Here is a 14,323-nt window from a genome sequence, read left to right on the forward strand (position 1 = left end):
GAAGTGCTGCCATCATGGATGGTTTTGCTGTTTGTGGGATTTTTGTCTAAAATGCTTCTTATAAGCTCCACCCTCAGTGTGACCTATATATAAAAGTTGTCCCCTATCGATGCTAACCCTTCCCTTAGTAGGCTGACTGTCATGGTATTATATTATATAATGTCTTACTACTTTAGCATTTAGGTCGTTCCATCCGTCTTCGTCGTGTCGCAGTACCACGCGTCTAACTGCAGCCACAGCTTCAATATGACTCACTTCAAGTCATCCTGCTCTGCCCTCATCTTTTGTATAGAGTAGTTCCGTTCCCAGTATCGGCATGTTATCCCTGCATTATCTTACAAATTGTCATAAAATGTCCACGCTTCCGATATCCGAGGACAATCCATTCCAGACTTTGATTACTGAGACGAATACTGATGCGGTGAGTAATATTCAAATGTTTCTGGTAAGAGTCCCATGTTAAGCCTCTCTATCAGGCTCAGTTGCAGTCCTGCTACGAGGATCACCGAGTAAATCGAAATGCACAGCAAGCTGCGAAGATCCTGGTACCAGACTTCGCAGGCTGGAATCTCGACGAGATTTTAATGCGCCTTGACGGCCCTGCAAAGGAAGAAGGGTTTGTTGATCCGCGCAACTGCCTGGTCATTTGGGCCCGGCCCCCTTCTCCAATTCGCGATCTTGTAAAGTTCGTGCAAAGCGAACTCAGAAGCGTTGCTCCGAGTAAGTTCTTACACTTCACAACCCTTTCGCGCGTCCAGGAGGCAAGGCGCTCACCGTGTTCTGACAGCCCTCTGGTTCATGCCCTCCGAGAATCTACATACAACAGTACTGGAAATAGCCCATTCATTGACCGAAGAGCAGATTGAGAGTCTGGTAAATACTCTGCAGTCATCACAGAACATAACCAGTGCAGATATTGCAGACTATGCGTTTGCTCATCGAACACGCCTTGTGAAGCCTATGGTGGGCTTTGATTCTGCAGCCATGGCACTGACCTTTGTCCCAGCCGCTGGAGAAGCTTCAGATGCGCAACGCAGTATCGACGACGAGACCTACAGTTATCATCATCTACGTCGTGATATATTTGACATGGTTCGGGCGGCTGGTATCCCGGTTGCATCGCGGTACATTGTTCCTTCAGCCCATCTCACCATTGCTCGGTTCGTCACTCAGGACGGCTTCGTCAGACAAGGAGACGCAGTGGGAGAGGGACATGTTGACCCTTCCAAGGTCAAGGAACTGATTGATAAGATTGACGAAATTAACCAGAAGCTGCAGGACGAATATTGGCCTAGTGAGAACGGAACAATCAAGGCCGGCGGAGAGTGGCTGGTTGGCCAGGAAAAGGGCTTGGTCATTCGCAGGGGTCGTCTGTGGTATGGTGGTGGCGATGATGTACAGCTTGGAAAGGGCTATTGAGCCTGAATTAGTATGATACCTTTCTGTGGATGGTCATAAACACCATCCTGAACGGAAATGGACTGAATATACTTCTGTCTCCGTTCTATGACATAGAGGTTACTACACTCGGAGTCGAGTGTTTTATGAAAACAGATTCAATGCAGGCTGTATAAAGAGGAACAGGTCTATCATCGAGATAATAATGGAATTGTGTCCCTCTTACTATGACCTATCCGATAACTGCAAAGGCATCATTCAACACTGCTTGAATTCTCCAATCCCATACTTGCTATACTCCCGCCCAGTGTCCAGTCTCTTTGATCCTGTCCACTGCCTTCCCGAGATCTTCCATGTATTGCCTATGTAGTGTCTGTCGCAGGTGTTGCGGTATACTAGGGTATGCAATGCGCATGACACGAACAGTGGCCTGAAACTGGATCCGACTCAAGACAGTCGGTTGCAGATCGTACTCTTTGGCCAGTCGTGCTGGGAGGAAATGGATAGTCAAAAGCCGCGAGAACGGGGCCATGACTCTCATCCACATCGGGAGATGGACCGGATAGAGGAGATCGCGACTCAGTTTCCGTGCCATATCGGTGACCTCCAAGGTCTCGATGTTGTGGTTCCAGTACTCCCAGAACTCGTCAAGAGTGGCTGGCCACATCTCGGGAGGCATCCGGAGGGAAGTGCCAAATACCGCAGATTCTCGGTAAAGCGCTTCCATCTCGTCTCGGGGCAACTCCCCGAAGAAGGTTTCGTGAACGACTAGAATAGCGACGAACAGGGTAGCGGCGGTCCATTTGTGCAACTCCGGGTCATTTGCATCGTAGTCCTCTGCCTTGACTCGGGCATGATAGCGGTGGATGATGGAGAAGACAGCTGCCTTGTCCTGCTGAGTGCCAAAGACAGCCGCATTGATGAAACGGGCGGTATTCTGGAGGCGGCTGGGAATGCGAGTGGCAAAGCTGGAGTGGTTGTAGCTGCCCTTGGCCAGGGCAGGATGGGCAAACTGACAAAGGATAGCAAACTGGCCTCCGAGGAGATAGATATCTTCCGTCAGGAATGTCCTGAGGTTTGTGGGGTCCGCAATGGTGTCATAGATGGGTACAGATTCGTACGACTTCGCCGCCTCTGTGAGCTGAGCAGTTCCCTCCTGGACAAAAGCCATGACTTCGTATCAGGAAATGTGCCTGACCTGGTAATGACTCAACGACACGATGTTGCTGTGTGATATTTTATAGGGCATGAAAGAGATTGGCCGAACCGAGGAACGGAAATCAGGATACGTATAGAGAGGTACAGTGCATTTGATAATACACAGCAGATTCGATCAGCACCGCAAAAGGGCCAAGTATGCCATCCTTGAGTCTGCCAATTATATCTGGAGAAATTCCGGCTCACCTCGTCCATCATTTAGTGCTCGATCTTGTGGAGCGGGGTTGCGCATGTGAAAAGGCATGTGAAAAGGCATATGAAGGCTACGGAGGCGTGTCAGACGCAGAGGTCAGATGGTTTGAGAAAAGCAGAACAACCTCACCAGCAAATCGTAATATAGCATCGACTAAATGGAGGACGAGAGCTGTAGATTATTTGGCTCGACAAAGACTCCTGCTGCATCCGGGATGCCAGGGTTTGCGGCCTAGATGGAATGCCATTTGGCGTCTTCCAGACATTGCGCAGACTCTTTACGTCGTGACGTTAAGGACGCTCAAAATAGCGTCCATAGAGGTTCATACACCTGTGAGGGCTATTGTATAGGGGAGTGAGTCATGAGAATTTATATGATAGGGAATGACCTAGCGTTGAGACAGTGGCGCCATCTAGCAACAGACTTGATGTAGGTCCCTAAAGTAAGCTATGTATTTTACTCAGCCAGTCCGTGCTCTACAGGTGATGATGTTGGCTGCATTCACAACATTAGGAGCTATAAATATGCAAGTGGCATCCCTGAATAACACCTGTTCTGCCCATGCAGTTGACGTACTCAAAATGTGCCTCTCCATGTTTCAGCACTGAAACTTCGTGCCAGGTGCGGAACTTGCGCTGGTCTCCAAACTTCTTTGCATGCTTTATGGCTCCAGTATAGATGGCCAAGTGGGAGGGATGCGACCTGGCCCAGTGTTCGAGGTCTGCAAGGTTACGAAAGAATCCAGCCACACAGGACTCTTTAGTCTCAGGCGTCTTCTCCAGTGCACGAGCAGTGGGTGCACGATTGTAGAGATACCGTAACCCCATAGCGCCACTCTTCTGGGGATTATCCCATAGATACGCCAGTCCAGCACGCAGGGTAGGCTCTAACGTCTGCTCGTATGCTTTGGTTTCGTCTTCGGGGCAGTTGGCCCAGAATTGTCCCGAGCGGATGTGGACAAGGTTGTCCGGATTCGTGCCTACTACGTGATAATTTTGAATCTCGCGCTGTGACGTAGTCTCTGGTGCCAACTGTGTCTTTTCAGGCCCCTCGTTCTCGGCGAACTGATCTGTGGCTGAGGCTGGGATGCGATCGCGGGCAGCCCCCAATATGCAGTCAAGGTATGTTCCACGGTCGACACTCCGGGCAAGCGAGCCAGTCCCGGTAGATAGTCCAGACCTGAATAGTTGGTCTCGACACGCGACAGATGGCTAGTGAATCGCTCACACCACAAGCCAACAGACTCTCGATGAGGAGGACTTAATTGCTCATGGATATTCACAAGTCTCAAGCGTCGTATGCTGTCCTCATACTTGCTGGCTTCCTTCCAGTAACAGACCCAAACAGTGGAGCCGGGCATATCATCTCCGTCAAGAACCTGAAATTGTTCGATCGACGCAGGTGCGCTCGATGCATCCTCGACCATCCATCGCTGGATGCTCTCGACCGCCTCGTTAACGCTCTCAGTCAGTAACCCTTCATCGGTTTGGGCCCCACGCCGTTGGACCCCAATATATGCGGTGAAAACACAGTCCATATCAGCTGGGAACTGAGCCATCCACCTTGGAATGGGCGGTCGATGCCCTTTGGGCTGCCGAAGTGGAAAGACTCGTCTTGTGCAGCTCATCGCGATGTGCGGATATAAAGTTGTGCCGTGTTGTTTCTTCAAAGATGATGGCAAACACACAAGAAACAGGAGCATTCGTGTCTCAGAGAAGAAAATGACTTGCCTCGGATAGCATCGTATAACCCCGCTTTGATCGGATGTCTCTATGTCGACCTTACCACGTAAACAGTCCTCGCTTATAGTAATTGGTCATACTATAATCGCATCATTTTATGCATGCTGCTTGTATTCATCGATCTAGGATTTCTCATTTTCTAGTCTGCTCAGGTCATACATTCCCAACCACATTTGACGATCAGAGTCTAAACACGACCGTAACTAAGAAAGAAAAAGAGATGCAACTATGGATGCAGAGGGTTTCCAATTCAAGGATCGTCGTAGCTCCTTCGATAACCAGGGGACATCATCTCCTGTACACTGTAAACTCAAGAGCTAAAAATGTCACATAGGCAGCAAGGAATATTACACCGGCTATCCTCCCCAGGCCGAGGATAACCACCAAGAAAAAGCCCAAGGATGACACCCAGACAGTCATCAGATCGAACAGGACAAACGTGTCTGATCGATTCCTTGTATCACCGGCGAGTGCCACCACGCCGGCACAGAGAGTCAAGAGGAAGATATTGCTTCCTGCAGTAGTGGCCGCCATAATGTTGACATGTCCGCGAGACCCGCTGAGGACTGCAATCAGTTTCTCAGGCAAGGTGGTGGCGAACGACACAATGGTCAGACCAAAGACAGTTCCGGAGAGATGCAAGGAATCGGCGATGCTCACGGCACTGTGCGACAGAAGATATCCAGCTAGTGATAGTGCGATGAGGCCGAAGAATAGCTGGGTGACGTGGTACAGAAGGCTCCTAGTCGACCGTTCTGGGAGTTGGCCTGACTGAGACACTATCAAGGGAGTCGCTTCAGTCACAGAATCCACCACACCATCGGTCGACTCTACATCACTGTCGCTGTCCGATAGCTCAGGTGCTGTCGCAACTCCTTTGTAGATGGCATAGAGGATTGAGATAACATAGAGGGCAAACAAAGCGATCAGAAAGCCGCCGACTATTTTGTCCAGCTGGTTGAAGAACGCCAGCACCACGAACAGCGTGCTAACCGCGAGAAGCACTGCAGCATATATTTTGGCACTCCGATCAAAGTCAATTCGAGTCGGATGGAACAGTAGACCCAATGAGAGCGCGCCCAGGATGTTGGAGATGCTCGAGCCCATGAGGTTGCCCAAGGCCAGGGGTGTGCGATGTTGCAGAATGGCAGCAACCACCACGGCGAGCTAATCCAAAGTTAGTTCGCATAAGAGATCAGAAATAGAAAAGTTGACTTGCTTCTTCATACTCCGCCCCTGCCGTCAGCAGCGCAATAATTGTGTGCGAAACCCCCAAGGAACGGCCGACGGTGACGGTGTGATCAATGAACGTATCGGCGCCAAAATCAAGGACAAAGACACCGGCGATGAAAACGCCTATATTGAAGATGAGGCTGTCCCAATCCATTGCACCACAATCATCGCATCGTTTGGGCGAAGGAGTAATAGGGATGGGAAGCCGCCCGAAATAGGATGCCATTAAAGTTTTCCGTTTGGCGGGGCAAGTATCCGCGAGTGATGCTACCCCTGGTATGACCATCAACTCACCATCCTTCGTCGAATCATCGCGATCAGTTAAGGCAAAAGAAACAAAGGTTGCGTCGGCTGATCCACAGCAACTAGTAGATTCGATATCCAGAACGGCATTGGCTTGTGCATCCCGCAAGGGAAATTGCAGAATGCGGGGTTGGTCGCATCTGTGCAACACCAATAGCCTTCATACCCCCTGTCAGATCGTATCTGCAGGTGAAGCATCAGGCATGCAGCTGGGATGGTCGCCAGTGGATCCCGGATGATGGCCGCTTGTACAACTCCAGCACCTCGATGCCTCCCATATGATCCAGTCGTTTATCGACCAAGGCATGCCATCCATCTCACAAAAATCAAACCTGAGGGCGGGAATCACATATACGAGGGCCAAGACATACAGAGCATTGTCTGATGGCGCTGAAGTTGCAGCAATGCTACTACGGTGCCCTGGGCTTACTGTCAGCACTCGTATTCTGCCGTGCCCAGGGAGTCTAAATATGTGATACTGTGCTCTCTGGTTTCTGTGAACTACAAGAGAGGCCTCTATACATTGTGAATGGCCTTACTGAAGGGATTGGTGGAAGGAAGCCATACTGGGCATCTCACAACAATGACAGACATTGGCTGGCAGATACAACTTCTTAAAGACTCGGCGCGGCATACTTCGTATATGCATGGCCTCAGAGTCTGGATGCAGAGCGGAGTTGCTTCCCCAAGAAGCATAATGCCAGCCTTGAGTATCATTGTAAAGGATCAGTCACATCTACCGAATCGTAGAAGGAGGAGGGTTGGGGGGGGGGGGAGGATATCTGTATATAAAGCCTCTTGCTCCTCTGTCTGAAAAAACAAGACAAACAGCAGATCAACTCGAACTTGGATTGCCTATTCCAGCAAAGATGAAGCAATACCTTCTATTACTTGCCTTATCATGGCTCCTCAGCGCTGTCATTGCTGTTGAAAACAACCTGATTGACCTGCAGCCTCTTCCCCGACACGTTTGGGACAAGGATGCTTTGCACAAGAGAGATGATCCCGCTGGAAGTGTGGCGCTACAGGACCATGAGCAGTTCATGTGGACTTCTGGCAACGGTATTTCTTAAATCAGCTTTCTGAACAGCGGACTGACCGTTACAGAGCCAAACACCAAGGTCACTGCAGTCAGCATGGTTGTTTGGTCCCGACAGGATGAACGCATCCTGGACATGGACAAGATTTCCTTTGCCCTGGACTCGGTCAGCTGCACCGACGGGATGACCCTCAAGTTCAAAAACAAGCTCTTCTATCTTGCTGCCAAGTTCGCATGGCAGTGGGTGAATTACAACGACATGCGCAGTTTCGTAATGGTCTCCAGCTGGGAAGGATGCGGTAATGCCCGCGAGCGCGATCCTTGGGTGGTCAGCAACGCTGTCTTTGACGACAAGGCCTCGACGGCCAAGCTCGCAGCGACCAAGAGTACTTGGCAGAAGGTATCCAACACGACTGTTCTTGACTTTGGAGATATCGTCCTCGGCCAACAGGGCACCAAGGACAAGCGGTTCCTCGATGTAAGCTTGAACAAGGCCTTTACCCTGGATCTGAGCTCCTCGTTTCCCACTGAAATTGTCAACTGGACCATGAACACCCCGTTTGTGGATGCCAGTCTCGCCATCAACTGTGTCAACTGCGGCACCACAGGCACTCTCGCGTTCGCCGGCCATGTCGAAGCGAGTCTGTTCGGTGGGTTGGAGAAGTTTGAGCTCTCCGCTACACCTCGTAACATCGCCGCGAATCTGGACCTGAGCTTAGAGTTCAAAGGTGAGGTAGATTTTGATGGCCTCCCCGCTCCGGGTAAGGAGTGGACGCTGGTGGAGCTGCCATTGCCCAGTGGCTGGCGGGTTCCGGGGGTGTTGACATTCGGACCCAATGTCAAGATCAATGCAGGTTACAGTATTGAATATATTGGAGGCGAGGCATCTGTCACTACAGGAATCTCAGCCAGGGTGCCCGATAGCTCGGTAGCCAAGGTAGATTTGGCCAGCAAGAACCCGGTGACTATCTCAGGATGGATTCCAGAAATCCAAACCAAGCCTCTCGAGATCGAGGCACAAATCCACGCGAGAGCAAAACTCTACACGGAAGTTGCGGTGGCGGCGAGCATTGAAGTCTTTGGTATCCAATAGCCCCCTTCTTGGATTTGAGCATGTGCAGCTGACCCTTGTTGCAGACAATGGGCTGAACGTTGAAGTGGGCATCAAAGTTCCCGATATTACAGTGACTGCGGGCGCGGGATACAGTAAGCTTCTATCGAGCCCAGATCTCTTCGAATACTGACTCTGTCATCAGACGTAGCCGGCTTCTGCGCCAATGATCCCAACAAACCCTATGGAGTCAAGCTGGATGCTGCGCTGGGTGCCAGTCTGGGGCTGCAGGGCTATACAGAGGTGAAGGGGGAACGAGACGTGTTCCTGGACGTGACTTTGTACGAGACACCGACGCTGTACACGTTCCCCCAGCTCTGTCTGGCTGCTGGAGAAGAGTCTCCCGGAACCTGCATTCCTCAGTCAGACCCTCTGGATCCAGATGATGGGGTCGCTCCGGGCGTCCTTCGGAGAGATACAACGAGCTCAGTGGCGCTCTCCAGACGGGATGCAGATAGCGCCTTTTACCAGGGTCGGGATCCATATTACCTCGCCTGCGACGAGGGCCGCACGAAACAGATCTGGGTGCAAAAGTATCAGCGCCCCTCGCGACTGAGGAACAATGCTGCCGTCCCCATCATCCAGCCAGGAATGTCGTGCAGTAATAGCCCACAGAACCAATGCCCTGCCAGCACCTGGAATATCAAGGAGGTTCCCAAGGATGACCGGGCTGGCGTGACAAGACAAGGATGGGCCTGTAAGTGCCTTGACCTGGTGCGCATAGAGACAAACTGACGAAAGTAGCGGAACATATCTATGAGGGCAACTGGGTCCGTGACTTTATCGACTATCTGGTGAAGAATTATTATCCAGCGACGATCGAGGATCCCACAGTCCAGGACAACACTAAATGCAAGGGAGCGATGAACAGTTTTGGCATCCAACGCGACATCAGCACGCCCAATCCTACCGTCGCGTTCAACTACTCGGAGGCGTTGATGCAGAATCTGGGTACCGTCCATACGGCGTCGACGCTCATGGCGATTTTCCCCAACAGACAAAATGGCATGAAATATACTGTGAGTTTCGTGGAGGTCGACCAGGCACGCCGTAATGACTGACTCCCATCAGATGTTCGCTGGTAATGATCTCGATGCCAAGTTCAAGACGTCCGACAAGAATACCAACCAGCGAGTGTGCTCTCTCGGACGCATCGTCACCATCTGTCAGTATATGAATTATGGGGAGATTCGGACTCGCATGAAGGCAACCATCGCGGCCATAGACGGTCTTTTGTCAGTCTTCTCTCAATTACCTTCTTTGTTAGTTCCGTGTTGACCGTTTAGCAGAGACAAGATGCAGCAGGACGTCAACATCTACCTCCCAAGTCCCCTTAAGAATGAAACACTCAAGACGGCCCACGCCAAGTTCTTTGAGGAGAAGTACAGAGGGGGATTCCGCAATGCGCGGAATCGACTCCAGGACTATGCCAGCTGGCTCCAGGGTCAAGCTGGTTTCGGAGATCTCGACCAAGCCACGAAGGATGAAGTGGCCAAGCTTGCAAGCAATCCCGACGCTCATTGCAAGGAAATATGGCCATTGTAAGGATCAGTTGGCCAGGTCTATGAAGAAATATGTTGATAAGCTATATATTTGCATTCAAATCTGTCCTCTTGCGTCACTAGTTCAGTTTGATTGTATATCTGGTGAGAAGCGCCAAAAAGAAGATCACAATACGTGTGACACAACGAACACAATCACTTGTCACTTCTTCAATGAATGCCTGGATGGGTATCTCAGTGGTGACTAGCCTAGGACCCTTTCCGATTCTTTCCACCAATGTAGCGAGTCGAATCAAGGCCATTTATCGAAGAGACTCGTAGCAGAAAGTCGGAGAGCTCCGAATTGTGGGTTCTGAGGGGAATTAGACACGGACACTGCTACACTTGGAAGCATACACACGTCTGATCCCCTAATTTATCCCATTTGGCAGGTCTTTCTCCCTCCTGGTGCGGATCCTGGTCCGCGAGGAACTGGGACCGACCCCGGCTTGAAGACTCGGGAGTCTCGTCACTCTCGTGTAGCTTGCCGTTTTCAGACATGTTCCGTTAAGACAATCATATAGATGCTCATTAAAAATGTCCACAAGAAGAACGGTGCCGTGATACCTCTGGTATATGGACAGCGTTGAAAAAGGAGCATTATCGGACCGATGACTTCACCATTCATCATTTCCCCTCAGCATTGCCTCTTCGGGACGCCCCACATTTATGCCCGAAATGTGCAACTTGTGCTATGCAGCTGAGTCAGCAAGAGTGGCGCAGAACCATCGAGATCCCTGTGGATCTTTTCCCCATTGCTCCCTCTCACTGTTCTTTCCCTTCCCTCTCCGCCTCAAACAAGGCATAACCAGATCCATCAAGTTGCTGCCCAGTGTCGAGTGAAATGACTTCACTTTAGCACGTTTCATCCCCATTTCATCCACGTCAGTTCTGCACAATGAGGCTCTCTGCCTTGTCGCTCGAAATTCAGGATATTCCCTAATTCTTTCTCAATAATTTGACAGCACTATTTCATCCTCTTTCCGCTAACAATGACAGACCGTCCCCCTTCGTTGTCCCACGTCCGAGATGACCAGCGGGAGGCCGAGATTCTATCACAACATCTTCATCCCCAATTCACCGGGTCCCTTCATGAAGAATCTCCCCTTCAGGCCCGTGCTGCGGCTGAAGCATCCTCCAGTTCAAACACTCCGGAACAACATTCATCGCTAAAGCTCCTGGGTGGTGATGTCCATCGCGATCTCTACCGGCTCGAGGCCAAGGCCAAACAAGCTCTGCAAGAAAGACGGGCCGCCAGCTTTTCTTATCCCGCCCGACCTCCCGATGATGCGATAGAAGAAGGCGTGGCTGCCATGGAACCTGGCAGCTTTCGTCGGCACTTTGTACAACAGAAAAAGGGCTGGGCCAGCGATGCACTGGTCGCTCGCTCGTTCCTGGACTTTCTCGACCTGTATGGTAGTTTCGCCGGTGAGGATTTAGCGGAGACGGAGGATGAGTCTGCGATTGCAACGGAAGATCTCGAGCATGAGCCTGAACGACGACCTCTGCTGGGCCGGCGGAGAACAACTCGACCACCTCGCCCTGGGGACGCGTCTCGGGTCAAGACATTTTTCACCCTACTGAAGGCGTTTATCGGGACGGGAATTATCTTCCTGCCCAAGGCCTTTCGCAACGGTGGCATTCTCTTCTCCTCGGTCGCTCTGGTCACGGTCGCGGCGGTCACAAGTCTCTGCTTCCATCTTCTGCTGGAGTGTCGGAAAGGACATGGAGGCGGTTATGGTGATATCGGTGAGCGTATAGCAGGGCCTCGATTCCGATCGCTCATTCTGGGGTCCATCACCATTTCCCAACTTGGCTTTGTCTGCACAGGTATCATCTTCACTGCGGACAATTTTCGGGCGGTCTTGTCAGCAGTCGCTGAAAATAGCGAAAAAGTTCTGTCCACCAACATCCTCATCGCACTCCAATTAGCTGTTCTTGTGCCGCTGGCATTCATCCGAAACATCTCCAAACTGGGTCCGGCGGCGCTCCTCGCGGATATTTTCATCCTCATGGGTCTTGCGTACATTTATTACTACGATATTGCGACCATTGCGTCCCGGCATGGGTTGGCATCGTCAGTGGAACTATTCAATCCCAAGTCATTTACCTTGACCATCGGTTCCTGCATCTTCACTTTCGAAGGAATCGGCCTCATCCTCCCCATCCAATCGTCCATGAAACACCCGGAGAAATTCGACGGACTCCTCTATACTGTCATGATCATCATCACTGTGCTCTTCACCGCGGTCGGCGCTCTGTCCTACGGCGCTTTTGGTTCCGACACGAAGATCGAAGTCATTAACAATCTTCCCCAGGGAGACAAGTTTGTGAACGCTATGCAGTTCCTCTACTCGATGGCGATCTTGATCGGTGTTCCGGTACAACTGTTCCCCGCCGTTCGGATCATGGAGGGCAAACTGTTCGGTCAGGTGTCGGGCAAGCGAGACCCTTGGATCAAGTGGAAAAAGAACATCTTCCGATCGTTGATCGTGTTGGCTTGCGCTGTGATGTCGGCCGTCGGAGCTGCTGACTTGGACAAGTTTGTGTCGTTGATCGGCTCGTTTGCTTGCGTTCCTCTGGTCTACATCTATCCGGCGTACTTGCACTGGAAGGGGGTTGCAGACTCCCCCTTGGCTAAGTTTGGCGACCTTACAATGGTGGTGCTGGGGTTCGTCTTTATGATTTATACGACCTTGTCTACTGCTTCGGTATGGCTTGAAGGGCATAAGTAAGTTATGCATTGCTTAGATAGCTGGACTTGAAATCTCAAATGATACACTATTTCCGCTTGATACTTTTCCAGTCACGAGGAGTTGAACCATTGGTGACAATGGGCCTCCGAACCTACTCTGGGCTTTTTGCGTACAGTAAACATGATCCAATTGCGTTCAGCCAAACAATTAAGGCACGAGAATAGGGACCGCGAGGCATTTTTTCAACCTTGATCTGTCTCTAGTAAAGGCAGCAGTGGACTCAGTAAGTCAGTATCATCCTACCTCGGAACCCGACTTACCGAGTGCGCCAAAGGACGATCAGCTGTTATATCTCAAGGACTATTCATCCGTCGCACTCATTTAGTGTCAAAGTTTTCTTGCTAGGCATTAACAGATACCGGCATAATGGACGTCGTGCTTGATGTTCTGGATACCTTTGTCTTCGACAAGTTATATGCGCTTCTTCTACCAGCCAAATCATTTGACCTTTCGGACCAAGACTCGCTGCTTGATTACAACTGCCATATCAATCGATATGTCACCCTCACTCCAAACCAACACACTGTGCAGAGCAGCTGGTCGCGAGACAATATCTTCCGGCAGTTTCTGAGTCTTTTCATCACGATTTGGTGGGGCTTCAATGTCCCTATTCAGACCAGCGGCGATAGCACCTGCTTATTGACTTCTTAGGGGCTTCGGGCTTCTGCTCTACTTGACCACTGCCACCCTCTCCTTCGCTCTGGTCTTCGACAAACGTGCCATGCAACATCCCAAATTCCTTCGCCATCAGATACGGCTTGAAATCGGGCAGGCGCTGCGCGCAATGCCCGTGATGGCGGCCCTGACTGCTCCTCTTTTCCTGGCCGAAGTGCGAGGATACAGCAAGCTATACGACTTTCCCACCGAGAGTCCCTTCCCACTCTATACCTACCTCCAGTACCCGCTCTTTATCGCGTTTACCGATTTTGCAATCTACTGGATTCATCGAGGACTCCATCATCCGGCCATCTATAAACGCCTGCACAAGCCGCATCACAGGTGGATCATCTCCACCCCCTATGCGAGCTACGCCTTCCATCCGGTGGACGGCTGGAGCCAGGGTCTTCCATACCACCTCTATCCGTTTCTTTTTCCGCTGCAGAAGGCGGCGTATTTGGGTCTCTTTGTTTTCGTGACCATCTGGACGGTCATGATCCGTAAGTCTTCTGAGATCCTCTAATTCGTGAAAGAGTCAAATGCTTACGATTGAGATGAATGCCCAGACGATGGAGAGTACGCTCTCGATTCACCCGTGATTAATGGATCAGCCTGCCACACTATTCACCACTACTATTTCAACTACAACTACGGGCAGTTCACCACGTTTTGGGACCGTATTGGAGGCAGCTATCGCAGGCCAAATCGGGAGCTGTTCAACAGGCAAGAACGGCTCAAACAGACGGAGATCCAGCGGCAAGTCGAAGAGATGGAGAGATTGGTAAAGGAGGTCGAAGGATCTGACGATCGGTGTTATGAGCAAGCCACCAAGAAAACTTCTTGAGGTGATCGGCTGTTGTGTAGAGGAGGTCATGTAGCAAGGTTGAGTGTTTGGTGTTGTCTGTGAGATCCGCCGGACCGTCGTAATGTTAATGATGTTGGTGGAAGGCGCTCTTAAGGTGTCCACAATTTGCCATCCCTTGAATATATCTCCACCAGCGCCTTCTATCTACATACATGCCATCCAGCGGAAAAGAAAAGGACAAAACTCCCATTTAATTCAGGAAGACGGCTTTTGAAAAGTTTGCCGGGAAGTGGATCTTTGGTTGTGTTCCGGAATCGTTCCACTACA

General features: G+C 50.9%; 7 protein-coding genes across 7 annotated transcripts; 3 read left to right on the forward strand and 4 right to left on the reverse strand.

Annotated features, from left to right (window-relative positions):
• Positions 1-29: 29 nt before the first annotated feature.
• Positions 30-1,597, forward strand: P174DRAFT_436338 (uncharacterized protein). Its single transcript, XM_024826013.1, has 3 exons — positions 30-421; positions 477-720; positions 788-1,597. Exons 1-3 carry the CDS (start codon positions 353-355, stop codon positions 1,417-1,419), a joined length of 945 nt encoding a protein of 314 aa, XP_024686486.1. The 5' UTR covers positions 30-352; the 3' UTR covers positions 1,420-1,597.
• On the reverse strand, positions 1,567-2,825 carry P174DRAFT_436339 (oxygenase MpaB family protein). The gene has a single exon (XM_024826014.1). The coding sequence runs from the start codon at positions 2,567-2,569 to the stop codon at positions 1,691-1,693; it is 879 nt and encodes a 292-aa protein (XP_024686487.1). The 5' UTR covers positions 2,570-2,825; the 3' UTR covers positions 1,567-1,690.
• Positions 2,826-3,171: 346 nt separating this feature from the next.
• On the reverse strand, positions 3,172-4,472 carry P174DRAFT_436340 (phenylacetaldoxime dehydratase family protein). Its single transcript, XM_024826015.1, has 2 exons — positions 3,942-4,472; positions 3,172-3,873 (listed from the first exon to the last, which is right to left on the reverse strand). The coding sequence occupies exons 1-2, from the start codon at positions 4,365-4,367 to the stop codon at positions 3,319-3,321; spliced, it is 981 nt and encodes a 326-aa protein (XP_024686488.1). The 5' UTR covers positions 4,368-4,472; the 3' UTR covers positions 3,172-3,318.
• A 220-nt stretch (positions 4,473-4,692) lies between these two features.
• On the reverse strand, positions 4,693-5,953 carry P174DRAFT_446613 (sodium:calcium antiporter). The gene is made up of 2 exons (XM_024828609.1): positions 5,771-5,953; positions 4,693-5,718 (listed from the first exon to the last, which is right to left on the reverse strand). The coding sequence occupies exons 1-2, from the start codon at positions 5,936-5,938 to the stop codon at positions 4,840-4,842; spliced, it is 1,047 nt and encodes a 348-aa protein (XP_024686489.1). The 5' UTR covers positions 5,939-5,953; the 3' UTR covers positions 4,693-4,839.
• A 1,003-nt stretch (positions 5,954-6,956) lies between these two features.
• On the forward strand, positions 6,957-9,923 carry P174DRAFT_398381 (uncharacterized protein; the record flags this gene model as incomplete). Its single annotated transcript, XM_024823834.1, has 7 exons — positions 6,957-7,149; positions 7,195-8,208; positions 8,264-8,332; positions 8,383-8,934; positions 8,982-9,256; positions 9,309-9,472; positions 9,527-9,923. 7 exons carry the CDS (start codon positions 6,957-6,959, stop codon positions 9,780-9,782), a joined length of 2,523 nt encoding a protein of 840 aa, XP_024686490.1. The 3' UTR covers positions 9,783-9,923.
• Positions 9,814-10,381, reverse strand: P174DRAFT_446615 (uncharacterized protein). Its single transcript, XM_024828610.1, has 2 exons — positions 10,140-10,381; positions 9,814-10,091 (listed from the first exon to the last, which is right to left on the reverse strand). Exons 1-2 carry the CDS (start codon positions 10,277-10,279, stop codon positions 9,989-9,991), a joined length of 243 nt encoding a protein of 80 aa, XP_024686491.1. The 5' UTR covers positions 10,280-10,381; the 3' UTR covers positions 9,814-9,988.
• A 389-nt stretch (positions 10,382-10,770) lies between these two features.
• On the forward strand, positions 10,771-14,035 carry P174DRAFT_426255 (putative amino acid transporter; the record flags this gene model as incomplete). The annotated part of the gene is made up of 5 exons (XM_024825368.1): positions 10,771-12,509; positions 12,738-12,757; positions 12,890-13,124; positions 13,186-13,691; positions 13,758-14,035. 5 exons carry the CDS (start codon positions 10,771-10,773, stop codon positions 14,033-14,035), a joined length of 2,778 nt encoding a protein of 925 aa, XP_024686492.1.
• Positions 14,036-14,323: the final 288 nt, after the last annotated feature.

The sequence above is a fragment of the Aspergillus novofumigatus genome (genome assembly GCF_002847465.1).
Source record: "Aspergillus novofumigatus IBT 16806 chromosome Unknown P174scaffold_1, whole genome shotgun sequence".
Classification (NCBI taxonomy): Eukaryota; Fungi; Ascomycota; class Eurotiomycetes; order Eurotiales; family Aspergillaceae; genus Aspergillus; species Aspergillus novofumigatus.

Excerpts from the sequence above, each read along its gene's own strand:
- P174DRAFT_436338 (XM_024826013.1), top strand. The coding sequence starts at position 353 with ATGTCCACGCTTCCGATATCCGAGGACAATCCATTCCAGACTTTGATT. Across the intron at positions 422-476 it reads CTGAGACGAATACTGATGCG|GCTCAGTTGCAGTCCTGCTA; the intron begins GTGAGTAATATT and ends CCTCTCTATCAG. Across the intron at positions 721-787 it reads ACTCAGAAGCGTTGCTCCGA|CCCTCTGGTTCATGCCCTCC; the intron begins GTAAGTTCTTAC and ends GTGTTCTGACAG.
- P174DRAFT_436340 (XM_024826015.1), bottom strand. The coding sequence starts at position 4,367 with ATGGCTCAGTTCCCAGCTGATATGGACTGTGTTTTCACCGCATATATT. Across the intron at positions 3,874-3,941 it reads GCTTGCCCGGAGTGTCGACC|TTCGCCGAGAACGAGGGGCC; the intron begins GTGGAACATACC and ends GCCACAGATCAG.
- P174DRAFT_436339 (XM_024826014.1), bottom strand. The coding sequence starts at position 2,569 with ATGGCTTTTGTCCAGGAGGGAACTGCTCAGCTCACAGAGGCGGCGAAG.
- P174DRAFT_446615 (XM_024828610.1), bottom strand. The coding sequence starts at position 10,279 with ATGTCTGAAAACGGCAAGCTACACGAGAGTGACGAGACTCCCGAGTCT. Across the intron at positions 10,092-10,139 it reads GATAAATTAGGGGATCAGAC|AACCCACAATTCGGAGCTCT; the intron begins GTGTGTATGCTT and ends AATTCCCCTCAG.
- P174DRAFT_446613 (XM_024828609.1), bottom strand. The coding sequence starts at position 5,938 with ATGGATTGGGACAGCCTCATCTTCAATATAGGCGTTTTCATCGCCGGT. Across the intron at positions 5,719-5,770 it reads CAGGGGCGGAGTATGAAGAA|CTCGCCGTGGTGGTTGCTGC; the intron begins GCAAGTCAACTT and ends ACTTTGGATTAG.